The sequence below is a fragment of the Pieris napi genome, chromosome 6 (assembly GCF_905475465.1).
Source record: "Pieris napi chromosome 6, ilPieNapi1.2, whole genome shotgun sequence".
NCBI classification, from domain to species: Eukaryota; Metazoa; Arthropoda; class Insecta; order Lepidoptera; family Pieridae; genus Pieris; species Pieris napi.
In genome coordinates this window covers 8,159,967-8,178,421 of record NC_062239.1, presented here as the reverse complement: position 1 = coordinate 8,178,421, position 18,455 = coordinate 8,159,967, and the positions used below count along the sequence as shown (strand labels likewise).

Below are 18,455 nucleotides of genomic sequence, written 5' to 3'. Positions count from 1 at the left end.
TTTATTAGATTTTAGATAGATTGTAAAATTGTTTATAGTACGCACCAAAATGGCGACGGTAGTACCAATTTCAGCCGCCGGCCAAGACAATTATGCGGCACTAGTTTGATTTTGGGTTATCAAAATCGACATAATATAAAAATATTAGCCAGGTCCAAGTAATCACTAGCAGTTAGTTTTAAGTGGCAAGAGTATCTTCCGAAGAAATGATTTCTTGGTATGAATGATTAATGAATATGCATTTTTAAGAAGCAAACGTAAGAAGTGACAAATAATTAGATAATCAGCCGATTTGTTGAAATCAATTTAAGATATGCGATAAGGTTGAGGTAATATGAATGTCAAGTCATTTTTGAAATAGTAAGGAATTGATCCAGCAACATGAAGAGCCTAGGGATTTTAGTATACATTTTAGTTGCGATACAGGTATGTAATAGTGTACTTATGTGTTTCTAACATTAAATATATATTTTAATGTTCGTTTATATCATAATTTTAGTTGAAATTATCGAGATTACGTGTACCTGATAGGTTAGGTTTCCAGGGTTGTCTAAATATTCCGAGCGACTTTAACGCCTACCATGCTGGCTCGGTTCTGATCTGACACAAATGGTTCCCGCAATTACACGAATAGCAGATGTGGATGGTTACAAACCGTATTTGTTGGACCTTCTGTTGACCTCACATCCAGAGAACTACCAAGTTTTCGTCGACCCTTTCGGTTCCTGTCGCCGTATATGGCATTGGGACAGGATGCGGTCTTTCTTTGCGTCCTACTCTTTCGTGCTTTTCGTCGGATGCTCTAAATTCCGTCGCTGACTCTGTCACCGGAGTCGTTCTGCAGGGCATGGAACTCTTTTCTGCGGTGCCGATCTATGGATATAAGATCATGATATCACTACTACGTATAAGAAGATAACTACTACTACGTGGAGTCTCGGTCTGGGGTCCAAATAATCTAGCCCAATTTAAGTCTAAGAAATCTCTTGTTAAATCCCTAGTCAGCATCGGAATACTAGGCGTTGACATATCAAATGAAGTTTAGTTTCGCGGTCATTAAGACGGAGAGGCTAAATTAGGCTCCACGAAGCTTGGTGTGCTAAGCCTCCTGCCCGTTTGCCCCGTGTTCTAAAAAAAAATTATAAATAGTTTTTTTTATTTTATTAAAATGTTAATGTATTATCTTATATCACATCATTAACATAAATGCGTAAATCTAATTGAGCGTGTATTTCTATCTAATCTTCACGCTTCATTGTATGGCTTAATATCCGGTCCACTTTAAATGTTGTAATTTGATTTTAACTAATGATAAATTTAATGATTTAACAATTTTTTATTTCTGTCCACAAATTTAAGACAAACACATTATATTATATATAGAAGTTGACATGACTAGCAAAGAAAAGGGTTCACAAAAATAACTAGCAGAAGTTTAATATAAATTAGAAAACAGATCAAAATTAAAATAATATTTTGGTTTGAGTTCAGCCCGCCATTCGGTGCACACTTGAACCTGTTGAACATAAATTCAAATGTAACAATTGGACTATGTTGGCGTCGTCAAGGATGTTTTAAAGTTCTTCATTGAAGCGAATATGCCAAACAGTTCGCAAATCGCAACGTTCTTCGAAGAATCTTCCGCTCGAAAATAAGGAGAGCAAGCTCGTCCTTCTTGCTAAGGGCCGAGGTTTCAGAACTATAAGTGAGCACTGGTCGCAGGAGAGTTGTGCTGAACAAGCTTAGTTTTCTTACTGAGAAGTCGTAATCGGAAATATTTACTAAGGCCAAAGTAGCAGCGATTTCTTATCATGTTTCAAATAATTTAGTATAGTTTAAATAACATGCTTTCTTTTATTTATCTTCATAAATATATTAAAAATATTCCTTTGTTTTTCTTGCAGGGCCAAAGTGCGGAATGTAAGTATATTAAAAAGATTAAGATTCTTTTTTATGTGCGCTTAATTATTATCAATTATTAGTGATTTTGTTCCTTTGCACCAGATAATGACTTTCTTTAAGCTCTCGTAGCATCGAATACCTAATGATAGGTACATCGATGCTATAAGCAAAAGCTACCTTAAATTTATTTTTTAGCTACTGATGACATACCAAGCACTCTAAACGTGCCATGGCTGGTTCATCTTCGTTTTACCCGATTGTCACTCAGAGGTAAATTAGATACATGTGTTGGGGCTCTCTATAACAACAGATGGGTTCTTACTGCTGCTAGCTGTTTGATGGAGTAAGTTTTCCGAAAATTATTGATGCAAAAGTTAGATTTAAGAGACCCTCATGATGTCATAACATGAACGTGCTGGGACCGGGTTAGACACGTTTCGTGCGCATACAAAAATAATATTCGTTGTATAGAAATATTAGACTAATAATATTTTGCCCTCTAACCCGTTGCGTCACATACATTGATGGTAGAGAACATTGTTGGTACGAATCCGCGCGGGCGGCCAAACGACGACCATACGGTTAAAGTTCTAAATATTGTGTTAGGTACTTGTAGTATTACGTTTTATTTTATTCTGCACAAAATATGAAAAGCATATACCTATATAGAGACGACAAGATGAAACGCAGATACTGCATTAATCCATTACATATTACTTTGACGTTAAATTTATTGTTGTTTGTTTTTAATTTATTATTATTGTTTCCATGTTTTACAAATCATTGCTAGTAGTAAGGGACTAAAAGTTGGCAAACAGCCGTACTATAAATCTTTAATAGTATAATTAGATATTAATTTGAATAGATATGCTTTATCGCCAGTTCCTAAAATGTGATACAATTATATATAGGTTATGGTTCCTTATTGTTAAAGCAAAATTTATTGTTTCAGGGACATTGAGGGTTATAATATAACGTAAGTATATTTCTATGTTGTTTTATAACTAATTGTAATATTAAATAGACCTAAACATCATTTTTAGTTCAAGCTAAAAAAAATATTGGTTGTTTGTAAAGTAGGTTTACGATCGAGATGTTTACGTGATAACGTCTTATTGGTGATATAAGTTTTTGGGAAGTAAGGAATTAATGAAGATAACAATTTTTTCAAATTTTAAATTACATCTATCGTTTTATTCACACTTTTGATGATAAATTTCGGGTGTAAAATGACAAGTTTACTTATTCGACTATGATATACATTTTTCTTCATACATTCACGGAATGACTGGCAGCGCTCGAGATGAGACGGGAGATCGGTCCGTCTCTCTCTCGTTATACCTGCGATCGCGCTCGTGAGGTTTTGGTGTGACACAAGTTTCTGAACATGTCACCCGACTAAAACGATTTTAAAGACGTTATCACGTCAAAAAATATAATTATTAAATTCTTACACCTTTATTTATAGAAACATAAGTAAATAACTTCTACAATTAAATACCATTAATTATTTGACATTTTGCTTCGCTGTACCAGAAAAAACTTTCTTTAACCTCTCGATCCTAGTATGTCTGTACCTAAAACTTAAAAAAATCTATAATTAATTAATTATGATATTCTTACCCCTTATTCAAAAGCAAGTAAGCTTTTATAAAGCTCTCTCATCTATTTCTGACTTCTGTCAAATTACGATGTGTTTAAACGAGATTTGTGAGTGAAATTACATTGATTTAGTTTTTATTAGTAAGGGATATAGGATTGAATTTACATATTGCATAGACAACTTAAACATAGCTAAATATTAGTCTAAGACAACATGTATCATCCATCAGGTCTCGTTACATCTGGAGTCGCTTCGATACCAAGCACGTCTTTACACCTGGCTTCGTGATTGAATCTTTAGAATCAGACGTAATAACCCACCCTCAGTTTGACCCCATAACTTTAGAGAATAACCTTGGACTTCTTGACCTCAATAGGCGTATTGAATTCACGGGTAAGTTCACGGTAGAATCATTAATTTGTAGCGACACCTAAATTCTACGGAATTCACTGCGTTACCGACATAGGAACACGCTAACGAAGTTTTATACCGCTCAGTATATACAGTGCAACCTTTATATAAGGTACCTCAATATAAAGACTTCTTCGATTTAACAAACTCTTCGTTATTCTTAACATCAGGTGAGACTCCTGCCCGTCTGCCTCCTGTAACATCCCCTTGAATTGTCCATAAGAGTCAATGTAAAATATCCCTTTACATTTAACGTACAACGGACCAATCAGGAGTCTAATTGCGGAAAAAGGAGTCCTACAACCCTAATCCTAACCCTAACCATCCCTTTACATTACGAGCATTTTTTGCAAACAACCTCTTTATAACGAATTTTCAACTCTGAAGAAAAAGTATAAATACCTCTAATTTACGAATTTTGACAACCGAAAACCTTTATATAAAGTTCCCGCCAATGTATGACTCTTAATCTCATAGAATGTGATTCATGTCACGATAGGTCTCGACACGCTTTTTTTTGTTCGTAAAATAATCATTGTTGTTTGATGTAAAGTAATTTTTTGAAGCGAAAACTTGTTTAGCGGCGTTGTACACTTTTTGGAATGGGTAAAAAAATTTAAACTCGTAAGACGGATGGAGAGTAGACAGCTGGCGCGGCGTATTTAATGTAATATAAATTGTCATGTTTGTGTACGATAGCGCAATAAATAAATATTGTATACTGATATTTAAAGCAATTCGTGCAAAATTATTCCCTAACCATTCCAAAATATCAAAAATGCACAACGTTAATATTCAAGTTTCTACTTCTGCCGGCACTCCCGGAGTGCAACCCGTGGTTTTTTTTACCTCTTTATAATGAATTTTAGACCCAACCTCAACATAACAAACCTCAGTTCAACTAATTACTTGATATAACGAATATTTACTTCTTCCCTTCCGATTCGTTATATCAAGGTTGCACTATATACAGCTTCTCCACGTTAGACACTGGGGTTCCCCCCTTTAGATTGGATATTTTCCTCCTACCACATTCCTTTATTTTCACTTCAGGTTATATTCAATGCCATTTCTTGCTCACATAGATTTTATGATCAGCATAAACATAAAAACTAATTTGAATACTTAAGAAGTTGTATTTTTGGTTTTTTTGTCAGACAAGATCCAACCTATAGCGTTGGCAGCAAGTGACGATGGACCTCCTTCATCTGGCCGGGCTTGCGGTTATGGCGAAAAAGATGGGAGTGAGTTATTGAATTATATCTCAGCTACTATATAATCTACAGAGGTTCTGTTGCAAGATTTTCCTTCTAAGATTACTTTCCTATTCATATATTTAATGTATCTTGGTACAATTTTTTGTACATTTCTGTTTTGTGATTGTTATTGTATTCCTTTTAGAATTTGGTGAAGATCTATTCTGCGTGGACGTCACAGTAACTGAGGCTGACGGTCTTCTAATTGCGCAGAGCAGTGTGAATGCTTCGAAGGTTTGCCTATTACTTTCCTTTAGGCGTCTAACTTTTGTTTGCTCGAAATTAGGGTGTAATAGATGACATCTATGAAAGGACCAAGGGGAAGAAGCAGAAGAGGGGGGGCCAAAAATAGGTGAGTAAAAGAAATAGAAGCGATAGCAGGAAGCGAATGGAGAAAGAAAGCCATAGACAGAGTCAGTTGGATAAAGCTGGAGGAGGCCTTTGAAGGGGTTCCGATCGACGGTACTGAAGGTAGCTAGGATATAAGATATATAGGATAACATGATAATAATAATGTATAAAATGTAAAAATCTAAGCTGTATATTATCTATTTTTTTTGTCATGATTGGAAATTAACGGGCTCTATTATTATTAGATGATATCTATATTCTAGTTATGGTTCGTAACGTACAGCTTCTGCGAATATTGCGACTTGCTTCCGGTTTCAGAGATTTGTATTGGTTGTATAATACTTTTAATCTATATTCCAGTATGATTTTGGGGCCGCTTTAGTGTCGGATGGCAAGGTGCATGGTATACTTGTACGAGCTGCTGATGACAACTCAGTTGGAGGTGTGTACTGAATATTAATCCCATTAACTACTTAACACGTACGTGGCGTAACAATAGGGTGGCAGTGCTGGCATAATGCCACGGGCCCCCGACCCAAGAGGGCCCCTGCCTAGTAGATATTATGTTCTATGGATGAATGTGAAGTCTCCAATACGCATTGGACTAGCGTGGGGACTACAGACCATTCCCTCTCGCCTAAGAGAGGTGGCCTATGGCCATTAGTGGAACATATACAACGTGTATTTGAGCACGCTGAAATCTCGGAGTTTATTAAAATTAAAGTACAACCTGATGATTTTTACTGATAGGGCCCCATGAAAAGAATTTGCCACGGGCCCCAGATGGTATAGTTACGCCACTGACTTAACGATTAAATTTTTTTCGAATTTAAAGCAGTATTGTTTTTAAAACAATGCTTTCTACCTAATTCTTAAATAGGTATTATTAAAACCTAAATACCTAATATAATATATTTCCTATAAAAAATATAATGCCTAATTCTTACATAATATAAATTCTGACGATTGACGTACTCTAAACTCACCAGAATATCTTTGGTTAGGTGTTACGTGTTAGTTATGTTAGTTATTTCGACTATATATTTGCGTGTTGTTCCCACGAGAATATTAGTGCGTGCTCCTATTTCTGCCTACTACTGATAGAGGACAAATCTTTGTTTTTTTATTATTATTAATTACTTAAAGATGTCGTCATGTGGAACATGGTGTAATGGTTGCAGCTCCTTAGAAACGTTTTTTAAAACATAAAAACTTGGCGATTAAAAAGGGTGGCGGAGAGTTTATTGCCAGTTCTTCTCGTCCGATCTACGCCCTTGATTTGAGAACTGGCAGTAAATGTAAAATAAGAAGCATTTAATATGTATTTCTTTATTGACGTTCATAAGTGTAATAAATGATTTTGAATTCACAAATACAAAATCTATAACAAAAAAAAACAATAACTTACCTTAAAATATAATAACTAAAATATATTATTAAAAGGAGTCCCTTTAGGCAAGGTTCCGAAGATACTGTCAGCGTTCCCCCTTTGAAAAACTAGACTAAATCTTTGTCCGAAGTAGCTGCCAGCTCTTCGGTCTCCTGTGACTAACCTTCTTGCAATTTCATTAAAAAACCTTAAAGCGCTAGGACCCCACGGACCAAGGGAATTGAATTTGAATTTGAGTTAGGTCTAATTTATGAGTCAATGTATGAAATTGTAATATATTAAAAGGTGCTGTTTCGACATATCAAAAATCATTTTATATAAATCTTTAAATAGAGTATACAAAACTGTGGCTCTCTTGTACATAACCCTTAAAACGTTGATAGGAATCGACTTAGCTTAGAAGATGCACACAATTAAATGCATTAACCTTACAGCTTTCCTCCCCACCTCTAAGTTCCTGTCTTGGATAGAGGACGTGACAATCGAGAAGGAACCTGACAGTGAGGAGACGTTGGAGGTCGATGATAATGACGTCCTTGTAGCTGAATGATATTTTCCGCATTATCTGAGAAACGGGCCTATTTAGTGATACATTTTGTTATAACATGTAAAATAAATAATAAAATATTTATTCACACTTCGTTGCAATAAAAGAAACACAAATAACACAATACATCAAAATTATAAGGGATGCAACGGGCGGCCTTATCGCGAATAAGCGATCTCTTCCAGGCAACCCTAGTTAAAGAGAAAAACTAAAAAAAGAAACATGATGAATGCGAGAAGTGCAGAACCAAATGTTATATAAAAAAAATAGAACCTTAATCTAAAGTAATACAAAAAAAATAATAATAACAAACTAAAACTAGTAGTGAACTAACTGAAACTAGTAGTAACTAGTAGTGAAGTAGAGTTACTAAAAAGTTGTAGCCCTAACTTTTATACTAACTACTGAAACTGTGTGTGCCCTTTTCATTATCAACATATATTTTAATTCCTTGGTTTGTTATATCCTTTATGTCTAAGTAATTGTATATCTCATGTAGTTTTGCATTTCTTGCGTTCTTATTTAATTTACCTTTTTCCTTTCCTTTTATTGCCTGGAAGAGATCGCTTGCAAGCGATAAGGTCGCCAGTTAATTTCCTTTTTAATTAATTATAGTAATTGTACTCTATTTTTTGCAACGTGGTGTAAATGAATAATAAATAAAAGAGCAGCATGTTCATAAATACCATTGTAATGAGGAACGAAAGGAAAATTAACTTGTATTGTTTACGTTGATTCTAAGTATAATTTTGAATAAAAATTGTTAAAAATTGTATCAATATTAAATTAATCTCGATGTTTTCATTTTTATTTCTATAGGTATACAAAACATTGACATTGTAGACTTCTTTCAAAATTTCTTTTTTGTTTTTACTAAAAGTATTTCAATATTATTTTAGTGGCTGATTGTAAAAATGTACAGAAACATCAAATATTATTTAAAATAATTGGTCGTTTGTTTAAGTCAACTTGTAAAAAAAAGAGTATCAGTAGATTATTAATAGAAATATCAAATTAATATCAGAAAATAGCATTTAAATCATCGGATTAACTGATAATGAAAAGCTAAGTATAATATTATCTTCTAATGCGATAAGGACGAATTTACGATATCGTATCAATTAATAATCGATGGCTAATTTATAATTAATTAAATTAAATTTCAATTAGTAGTTATTGGATCGTGCAAAATGAAGGTCTTTACAGTGATTTTATTTTGCGTCTTAGCCGCGGTACAGGTGAGCTATTACAAATAATTATTAATAATGTCATAATAATATTAATAATAAACGCTTCATCAGCAGACAGAATATATTTTTATTTAAAGAAAAAACTGTTTAACCGGATTGAAGTTATGTATTATTATAAATTTACAACTACTTAACATAATTTTAAATTTATCCGAAGTTTCGCGTGCTTTACAGCGTGCGTGGTCACGGTGGTCACGGTCACGTGATCACGCTGTTGTAAATTATATAAATAGTTGTAAATTTATAATAATACATAACTTCAATCCGGTTAAACAGTTTTTTCTTTAAATGTGTAAAGTTTATGTAAATCAAAGACAATACTAATAATATTTTTATTCTATTATTTTATTATATTGTTTCATCCTTACAAAATCGAATATTTGTAAAGATGTAACAATCAAAACCTACCAAATTAAGTTTTAATAACCTTAACATTGTAATTGTAAAGTTCTATTTATACCTTGACTACATTCTTACTTAGGTATAGTCACGATTGAAAATGTAATTTATTTAATCTTATCTGAATTCATGCTCATTTATCATGTCTTAATCCCCGTCCCATATAATCTTGTCCTAATGCCCTAATTACTGCATAATTTGCTCCTGTTGTGGGTACGCTAATTACTAAAGCAAAACGTTGCCTACATGCCTTTACAGCTAGTGTGTTTTTTTAAGTGTTTTTACATATAAAAGACTAAAGAGGATTGCTTGATATAAAGTAACTTGTAGATAGTTATTGGTTGTATTGTATTGTTACGTTAGATGATATTGTTGTGTAAGATTATCTTACACACCAAAAATACGAGCGTTTTCCACTAATTATTCAAGGTAAAGAGACCCGGCCGCACGCACGTCTTCGATGAAGAATCTTCGAATTTTTTATTATTTTTAAACCAATTGACCTAGTCCCATGCTAAGCTGGTGAAGCTTGTGTTATGGGTACTAGGCAACGGATATACATACATATTATAGATATATAAATATATATTTAAACACCCAAGACCTAAGCACAACACCAAATGCTCATCACATCTATTTTTTTGTCTCAGCCGGGGATCGAACCCGGGACCCATGGATTCGCAGTCAGGGGTACTAACCACTAGACCAATGAGCCATCAAAATTTGGTTTGGTAAAAGCATCAAGTGATTGTTCAGAGGCGCGTCATCCAAAATTAAAGTAGTCATTATGATCGCCAACCTTCGAAAATATCACTATTAGAAGATAAGATTTTAGTTCAATAGATATTATTTGTTGGTATTATTAATTAATTTAAAATTGCACCATATTTGTTAATTTTTGTGCTTTTATGTAGCACTACTACATTTGGTATTTTAAGTAATAACAATATTTTTTTTGTTACAGGGCCGTGTCGTATGTAAGTGCCAATATTTCTGAAAAATACCATTTACCAAGTAACATACTCCTATATACGTTCTTGCGTTATTTGACAGATAAACATAAGACTTTTGAGAAATTCAATATAATTAAGTCCAAAATTATTAAACGCTATTGCCTAAAACTTTAGGAATTCACTTATAGGAATCCACTAGTCGTGTTTATTTATTAAGTCTGATTAGAAAACTAAAAAGGTAACTTTTAGCGCTCAACGATGAAGAAACCAGTTTTGACGTACCCTGGTTTGTTCACCTTCGTATCTCACGCATGTCGTTCGGTGGACGTCTGGACTCCTGTGTAGGAACTATCTACAACAAAAGATGGATCATTACTGCTGCTTCCTGCTTGTCTGAGTGAGTATGGGAATAAAAAAAAGTCTTAATTAAAAATGTTTTATTTGTAAATTGAGCATCACATAGAGAGTCTATGTGATGCTCAATTTACAAATAAAATGATGTGGCCTGGTCGAGACTATTTATTTCCCTTATTTCCTATTTTTACAGTAGCTTAATACTTATACAAAAAAACTAAACTAAAAACAAAATAAACATAACAAGTAAAAACTTAAAACCTAAACATTTTTATAACTAACTAGCTGGCCTGGCGAACATCGTACCGCCTAACAGTCGATTTTTTTTTTAAATATCTATTCTGCTAATCGGGACACCGGTTTAGCTAGTAAGATGAAAAAAAGAAAGTTGATAATACAACAAATACATTATGTCAAAAAATAAAAATTTACCTTCCCGGAACCCTCCACACACACACACACACGTTCAAATTGCCTTTAAATATTATTACGAATATTTTGTATGGGAATATAGAAAAGTGTTGTTTTTAGACTTTTTCACTAAATTTTTTAATTTTGCTCTCCGTAAGAACCATCCTCGTACTTCAAGGAATATTATAAAAAAGAATCAGACAAATCGGTCAAGCCGTTTTCATTTTATGTCGTGACAACGGAAAACGTGTTTCATTTTTATATATATAGATTATAAATAATTCAATTCTTGTGAATTCAGCCAGTGAGCAACTAAATATATCCCACCAGGTCCCAATAAGTCTCACAAGGAATAATATTTAGGGTGCGCAAGGTACGCGCCCGTGGCACTGCCAGCAATTGCGAACGCTTACCACGCCGAGTGTGGTTATTTGACACACGCAACCCCAATCTCTCCAACATTTCCACATTATATATGTTACCTCTAAGTCCATTATTATCCATAATCGAGAACATCTTTTGCTGTATTAACGTATTCATAATCTTTAATAAAATCCAATCTCAATTAGATATGATAATCACATAAATTAGGATTGAATCGAGCAAAATAAATATTTATTCGCAATATGTGCTATTATGTCTTTAGAAATGCCTTATTTTTTTCCGTCTAACAAACGTCACTATCTCTTAGCTGCTTGAAAAGTCTTTTAAAGAAAAAGGAAAAGTTGTAGATGTTTATATTTATTTATATTAATATTTTTATTAATTTTATCATATTTATTGTTATAGATTGGACAGTAACGGCGTTCCAACAGAGTAAGTAACTACACGATAAATGAAACTCTACAAACACTATTAACTAGTTTTTTAAATTATTAAACTTTAATCATCCAAGATATTTGATACAAAAATTTACTAAACTAATGGCAGATTAAAAAATAGACGCCTTAATTCCTTAAATATTATGTTTTTCAGCTCACGTTTTATATGGATCCGCTACGACGCCTTAAATGTCTTCAGACCTGGCTTCGTGACAGAAACCACAAAGGTTAAAATCCACCCTGAGTACGATCACAAAACTGGAGCTAATGACATTGGTCTCATTGACATTGACAGAGATATTGAATTCACAGGTAAGATAAGACACCGAAAGATCTCTTTTAAAGAAATTATCACGATCTTTAATATTTTAGTTATTTTGTGGAGGTACACTAATTTTTTCGCGTTTTTTTCACTTACAATAGATTTCTTGACACTAATTTCTTTTTAATATATATAAAATATGTGTGATGGGTTGTTGGATGGTAATTAATCTAAAACGGAATAAAACTTTTTGGCGATTAGGTGGAAAGTACCAAAGGTCACCTATAAATAAAAGTCACCTATTAATAAAACCGATGCTAGTATTGGCTCTTTTTCCATTGGGGTAATGGTAATTTGTTTTGGGGCTGTTTACTTAGAAATAGTTTTATAACGTTAACTATGGTTAACTTTTCCCCCTTATGAATACGACTTTAATGTTATCCTTTTATATTACAATACTCTATAATATTTTATTAAGTACCGATTGGTTGGATTGGATTTTTTTATGAAGAGGCGTCACCATGTACGGATTAAAAATAACACGTTTTACTATAAAATGATTGATTTTCTTCGTAATACCGTATACCAAATATATTGAGGAAGAAGGATGTTATGCGTTTCCTCCAACTTAAAGGAAGAATCCATGACCACACCTGTCTAGTAGTTGTATATCCTTAGCGGTCGGAATAACTTTGTTAGGGCCATTCAGGGTATAACATAATGGCACTGTTTGTAGCCGCAGACTGTAGACAAACGTTACAATACGTAAGTTATACCAAATATACGTTATAAGATATACGAAAATGCCCGCAAACAATCGTACATAGTAAGAAAAAAAGTAACTCAACCACTAGGCCCTATTTTATCCTGAGAACAATTGTCGCGCGGCAATTAAAACGAGCCCAAGAGAAGCTCTTTTAATTACAGACCTCTCAAAACTTCGCACAACTTTACTCTAGTACTTGGTGTACTCTTCAAACCAATTTTCATTTTACAGTTCTTCAGTTTAAAGTTTAATTTTTACACAATTTTGTTTATACTTTATAACAGTGCTTTAAACATTTGTGATAAGTACAATTAAGTTTAAGCTGGGGTAGACTGTGAATTATGTTATTGGATTTTCATTTTATTTATCATTTCTATGTATAGTTCATGTAACAGGCTCTGTTAATTTTTACTTTGTTATTAAAATAAAAATGTTTTGTTTGTTTACGCTCATCCTCTAAATACATAACACTATAACAAGAAAGAAAGAAAGAAAAAACTTTATTATACACAATATACAGGATATTTATATTAAGTAAAGTGCACACTAGGATTCCGTGTGTTGTGGGCAGCCAGTCTCTTCCTTTTGACACGTAAAGAGTATTTTATAAATTATATAAATGATTTCTACACGTGTATATTTACACTATTTTTGCACCATCAGAATATTTTCAGTATCAGCATATGACAGGTTAACAATATATTGAGTTGAGTAAACGTATGTACAGTAATTTTTGAAATGTAAGTGATAATTTTGTTTTTAAGGAAGTGGTTAAAGATGAAAGGGCCTCGGAAGGAGAAGAAGCGTTGGGCGAAGAATGTGCGATTTTTGTGTTGGTTATTTAGGTTTGCGTTTTGACACACGTCAGGCACTTGTATAGATAAAACTATGGTTTCAGACAGGATCCAGCCTATTGCTTTGGCAGCCCCTGATGCCGAAGTACCGGAGACTGGCCTGGTTTGCGGCTACGGCGAGAAAGATGGAGGTAAGTCGGCTGTTCCACAATTGGGTACTACTGAAGTCCCCTGAAGTCATGGATTTTTCGCTAGATAGTTGTAAGATATGCTACACTGCCTAACATGTCGTTTTATGTGTACTCCAATAAAACAATAGTTTCATAAATCAATTAATAAAACACAGTAAATTTGCTATTCATTTAAGGTAAGGTATATGATGTTTTTGAACATACAGCGAATTATGAAATTAAAACATTTTTTTTATTTATTTATTTATTTTTATTTTATTTATTAACACTTCGTTGCATATACATTAATATAGTACAATTGAAATAATTAAATAAAAAGGAAAGCAACTGGCGGCCTTATCGCTTTCGAGCGATCTCTTCCAGACAACCACTGTGAGAAAAAAAAGTATTAAATTACATAAGAAAGGCAAGGTATTTATTTACGACAATCAGGCATACTAAAAAAAATATAATACAATGATCAAAGAAATAGACGCATACTGGGGCCAATACATTGGTAGGCCTGTATTATTAATGTAAATGTACTATGTTATTTTACTGTACTACAATTTCAATATTAATGTATTATTCAGTAATCGTTCATCAATATATAATTCGATACACATACAATCAGTGCGGAATCCAAGCCACTATTTGCGAGCTAATCGAATTGAATGTTCATGAACAACCAGTAGGCCCTTTAATCAATTATTTCTTATATACATTGCCCTTATTTATAACCATATTTCAGAGGCCGGTGAAGATCTTTACTGCGTGGTTGACACGGTTACTGAAGTTGACGGTCTTCTAATGGCACAGAGCCCTGCCAATGCTACCAGGGTAATATAAATGAACTAATATATTCTTTATAATATATTTACCGGTATATTATCCCTTATACATAATCTTAAAAAGTACCCATAACCAACGAGCATGCAATCATTGTGAATATTATGAAAGTGGATGAAACAAGTGATGTATGTACACTAGCCGTAGATCCGTCTCTGCCTACCCCTTCGAGAAATAAGTGGACAGATATAAATAAATTAATCCTAATATAATAATTAATTTTATTTATTTCAGTTAACATTGCTATAAATAGATTATATTCCTTAATTCGAATGTTGTTCCGTGAGAATCCAATATTGGGTAAAGGTCTCCTGCAAACATTTTAATTTGTCTCAGGCGTGTGCCATTTGACTCCAGAACCGAATATTAATTTATTTTTAGATGAGAAGTAATTTGTGGAATAAATAAATAAACATGTTGTACTAGAAATAGTGCCACCGCTTTGACTGACACTTACTATGCACAAATCTATGAAGTATGATTATTAAACTTGCGGTTCGCTTGCGGAGTCTACGTAACTATTCCGTCCTTATTTATCTATTCCATCAGAATGGTAAAAACTAGGTCTTTATTTAAGAAATTAAGGTACTATTTAGGAATATGTATCCGAGTTTATGTAACTAATTATGCCTGCTCTTTTGTGTATATGTAAATATTAGAAATGCGTTTATTTCTTTTAAATTTTTACACAGAGTAAATAAAATATAAAAGAGTAATGTTAATTTATGAAATTATTAATGTTCTTGTAGTACGACTTGGGAGGCGCTTTAGTGACAGATGGCAAAGTACAGGGTGTTCTTGTACGCATCGCTGATGAAACCTGGCAAGGAGGTTCGTATATGTCTTTACCTTTACCTTGACCAATAAAAAGAACACAAAATCCAACTAAATACAATTCAAACAAATAAAATTTCGGTAATTATGTCAATATTTAAAAAAAAAAATAAAAAAACAGAAAAAAAAATATTTATGATATAAAATACTTGGTTGCAAAATTGATGTACAGCCACTGAAATCACCGAAATTGACTTATAAGAAAACTCTTTTCTAGTGTTATCAAGACTTGCATCTCAAAACACACCCTCCTTGTACCACCTTGTATATACAATTATATGTATTCCATCAATGGAAAAATAAAAATTATAAAATTAAAGAGAAATCAATAAAAATTATATACAATATTTATGACGCAAACATACACATAAATCCATACACAGAAAACAAATGAAGTATGATAGCAATGATATGATAATTCCAAATTCCGTCTGCAAAAACCAACCTAGGAGTTCAGGCACCTCTCTTTCGAATTCTTCACGATTACAACGGATTTACAACGGATGAACAGTACTTCAGCTCCGGGCTGGATATATTCAGTAGTGGGCTGAAAATTTTTAAAGAAAGCATTCTTAAGTGCCTATCTCATACCTAATCCGCTGTTTTGCTGGTATTTTACTGCTTACAATGTTGCTGGTATTTTTATTTTATTTTGTTTATAGTTTTATTATATTTTATGTTTACCAAAACTGTCATATATTTTCGATAATGAAAACACGTCACATATACCTTAGATGCGAGTCTTGATAAACTTGTCACATATAGTATTATGTATGATGTGGTTAATATTTATTTTTAGTATTTACTTGTAATTCGAAAATGTATGAATATTTTGAAATTTATTCTTTTTAAAATGTTGAACAATTTTTTTTTTAAATTGATTAAATATACTCTGGACTGAAATTTGCCAGGCAACCCATATGGATTATATTTATTGACATATTAAATTATATATAAAATAAGTTTCATTAAATAAGCATCTCGGTGAAGGTCGTTGTATAGCGGGATCTTAGACCATAAAGAATGTCAAAAAACACCAAGAGGCTAACAAATCTAAATAAGAATAATTTTTAACTTAAATAGTGTCCCTGTGATAATATTAATTAAAAATATTTCCTTGTTTTCATAACTATTTCCAAAAGGGTAATAATAATAGTTTGAATCTTAGTAAGATGTTTTCTCTTTTAGCCTTCCTTCCTACGTCTAAGTACGTAGCCTGGATTGAAGAGGAGACAGCCGAGAAGGAACCTGAACCTGAGGAAGAAAAGATTTCCATTGTGGATGGAGACGACGTTCTCATCGCAGAGCCCATTCTTACTTTTTAAATTCAATTATAAAGTAATAAACAAATAAAAATAAGTGTCTATACTTACTATATCTGTAATTAATTCCCGTGAAAACAATATTTTTTTAAAGTCCTTATTATTGATTTAATGTTTTAAATGGTGACGTCGGATGATACAATTCTACTCTGATTTTTAATTCCGTAGAATTCTGACATTTCATGAGTGTTGCTACTAAAAAAGTTCTCCACCGAAAAAGCAATAAAAAAAATGCTACGTATTTTTTATGCTTTACCTACCTACAAAAAAGTAAATCTAAATATTTTCTTACTCAAGTTACAAAAATAACAAATATTTCAATATCACGAACAATATATCGAATAAACTTTAATTACTTTATTATATTCTTTAGCTGGTATCACTGTTAATTCCAGGTTTAGTAAACTTAAAAAAAAAAAGCGTGTGGCCCTCGGGGACTGCCGCGGTAAAGCTCGTGTGTCAGGTTATTTTCGTTACGGAATTTCTTGATTCGGTCGCCGGGCTTAAAGCCCGAGATAAAATCTATGCAATAGCTTAAAATTTTTTTTATCTTTACTTGTGCGTTTTTTACTGTTTGTGATGAAAAGGAACGTAATAACCACTCGCCGTTAAACCACTTTTGATGTGGAGCACCGCACTTAATAATATGGATACATTAACTAACAATAAAATGTATGTATAGACTCAGATGTTCAGACTCGTATTGAAATTGAAAAATGTTCCCGGCCAAAAAGGTTTGCCATCACTGACATGTAAAAAAATGATAGCTGTGAGAATTCTACGGAATTAAAAATCAGAGTATAGAGCTGTATTTGGATTTTTACTTAATGCACTAACAAAACTAAAATACATTTCTTAACAAAATAAGTAATGCAAAAATCGCTTGTATGTCGCTTCTCCTCCATTAAAATCGCGGTATCTTTTTTAAATATTTTAAATAAGTTTACCTTTTGTTTTGTACCACTACAAATAACGGCATATATATTTTTTTAACAATAAATAGTTACGCTTGGACTACATACCCCAATGTGTCCTTGACTCGAAATTAATAACAAAAAAAGGTATACAATTGTCTGTTGTAGGGGTTAAGAAATAAATAGTAAAGGAACAATAAGAGAGGTTAGATTAATTATACTTTGTCTTGAATAAAATCCCAACTGTTCAATAAACTGTTCAAATGATAGAAGGCGTCATTAAAATCTTAGTAATTTCAAATGCATCTAAACTAGCGTTTTATTAAAACCACCGCTAGTCCATTGAAATGTTACATTTTTTAGGCCTTACCTTGCGTTTTTTAGAGGACGCAATTTTATTTTTTTGATGTGTAAAGCTAAAAACAAGTTTGTGGGGTCGCCACCCTTGTCCCACGGCCGCCATCTTGGAAATAGGGGTTGAAATGGTATTTACGATATATCTCTTAAACTATTTATTTGATAAAAAAAATTTGTTAACATTTTTTGTTGCTTTACACTGACCCCCCCCCTACACATCAAATAAATAAAATTGCGTCCTCTAAAAAACGCAACCCCAAATGTAACTTTTCAATGGACTACGCAAAATGCAAAGTAAAGTAAATACGTATAGACCAGTGCAGATAGCCTTTAAAATAAATAAAAAGTGAAAAAAATTACAGTAGGATGAAACCCATTAGAAAAGGAGGGGAATATGATCAAAATGAAAGGAAAAATAAATTACGGTAATCTGAGGTCGGGAAGGGGCAGGGGGGTGGAGTTTTAAGGGTAAAAAACGGTTTATCTCGATTTCCGGCAAAACTAAAAGTCCTATCGAAGAAAGTTAAACGGCAAAGTTG

At 32.9% G+C, this 18,455-nt stretch overlaps 2 protein-coding genes across 2 annotated transcripts; both read left to right on the top strand.

Annotated features, from left to right (window-relative positions):
• Window positions 1-257: 257 nt before the first annotated feature.
• On the top strand, window positions 258-7,614 carry LOC125050467 (kallikrein-7-like). The gene is made up of 9 exons (XM_047650350.1): window positions 258-426; window positions 1,905-1,920; window positions 2,098-2,245; window positions 2,855-2,878; window positions 3,735-3,898; window positions 5,074-5,160; window positions 5,318-5,406; window positions 5,884-5,965; window positions 7,348-7,614. The coding sequence occupies exons 1-9, from the start codon at window positions 382-384 to the stop codon at window positions 7,461-7,463; spliced, it is 771 nt and encodes a 256-aa protein (XP_047506306.1). The 5' UTR covers window positions 258-381; the 3' UTR covers window positions 7,464-7,614.
• A 977-nt stretch (window positions 7,615-8,591) lies between these two features.
• Window positions 8,592-16,695, top strand: LOC125050682 (trypsin epsilon-like). The gene is made up of 9 exons (XM_047650673.1): window positions 8,592-8,698; window positions 10,074-10,086; window positions 10,312-10,459; window positions 11,617-11,643; window positions 11,803-11,960; window positions 13,575-13,661; window positions 14,392-14,480; window positions 15,239-15,320; window positions 16,512-16,695. Exons 1-9 carry the CDS (start codon window positions 8,651-8,653, stop codon window positions 16,646-16,648), a joined length of 789 nt encoding a protein of 262 aa, XP_047506629.1. The 5' UTR covers window positions 8,592-8,650; the 3' UTR covers window positions 16,649-16,695.
• The last annotated feature ends 1,760 nt before the right edge of the window (window positions 16,696-18,455 follow it).

What these genes read in the sequence shown, in the direction of transcription:
- LOC125050682 (XM_047650673.1), top strand. Translation starts at nt 8,651, where the DNA reads ATGAAGGTCTTTACAGTGATTTTATTTTGCGTCTTAGCCGCGGTACAG. An exon ending in CTACGGCGAGAAAGATGGAG is followed by an intron (nt 13,662 to 14,391) that starts GTAAGTCGGCTG and finishes ACCATATTTCAG; the next exon opens with AGGCCGGTGAAGATCTTTAC. An exon ending in TGATGAAACCTGGCAAGGAG is followed by an intron (nt 15,321 to 16,511) that starts GTTCGTATATGT and finishes TTTCTCTTTTAG; the next exon opens with CCTTCCTTCCTACGTCTAAG.
- LOC125050467 (XM_047650350.1), top strand. Translation starts at nt 382, where the DNA reads ATGAAGAGCCTAGGGATTTTAGTATACATTTTAGTTGCGATACAG. An exon ending in GCTGCTAGCTGTTTGATGGA is followed by an intron (nt 2,246 to 2,854) that starts GTAAGTTTTCCG and finishes TTATTGTTTCAG; the next exon opens with GGACATTGAGGGTTATAATA. An exon ending in ATTGAGGGTTATAATATAAC is followed by an intron (nt 2,879 to 3,734) that starts GTAAGTATATTT and finishes ATCATCCATCAG; the next exon opens with GTCTCGTTACATCTGGAGTC.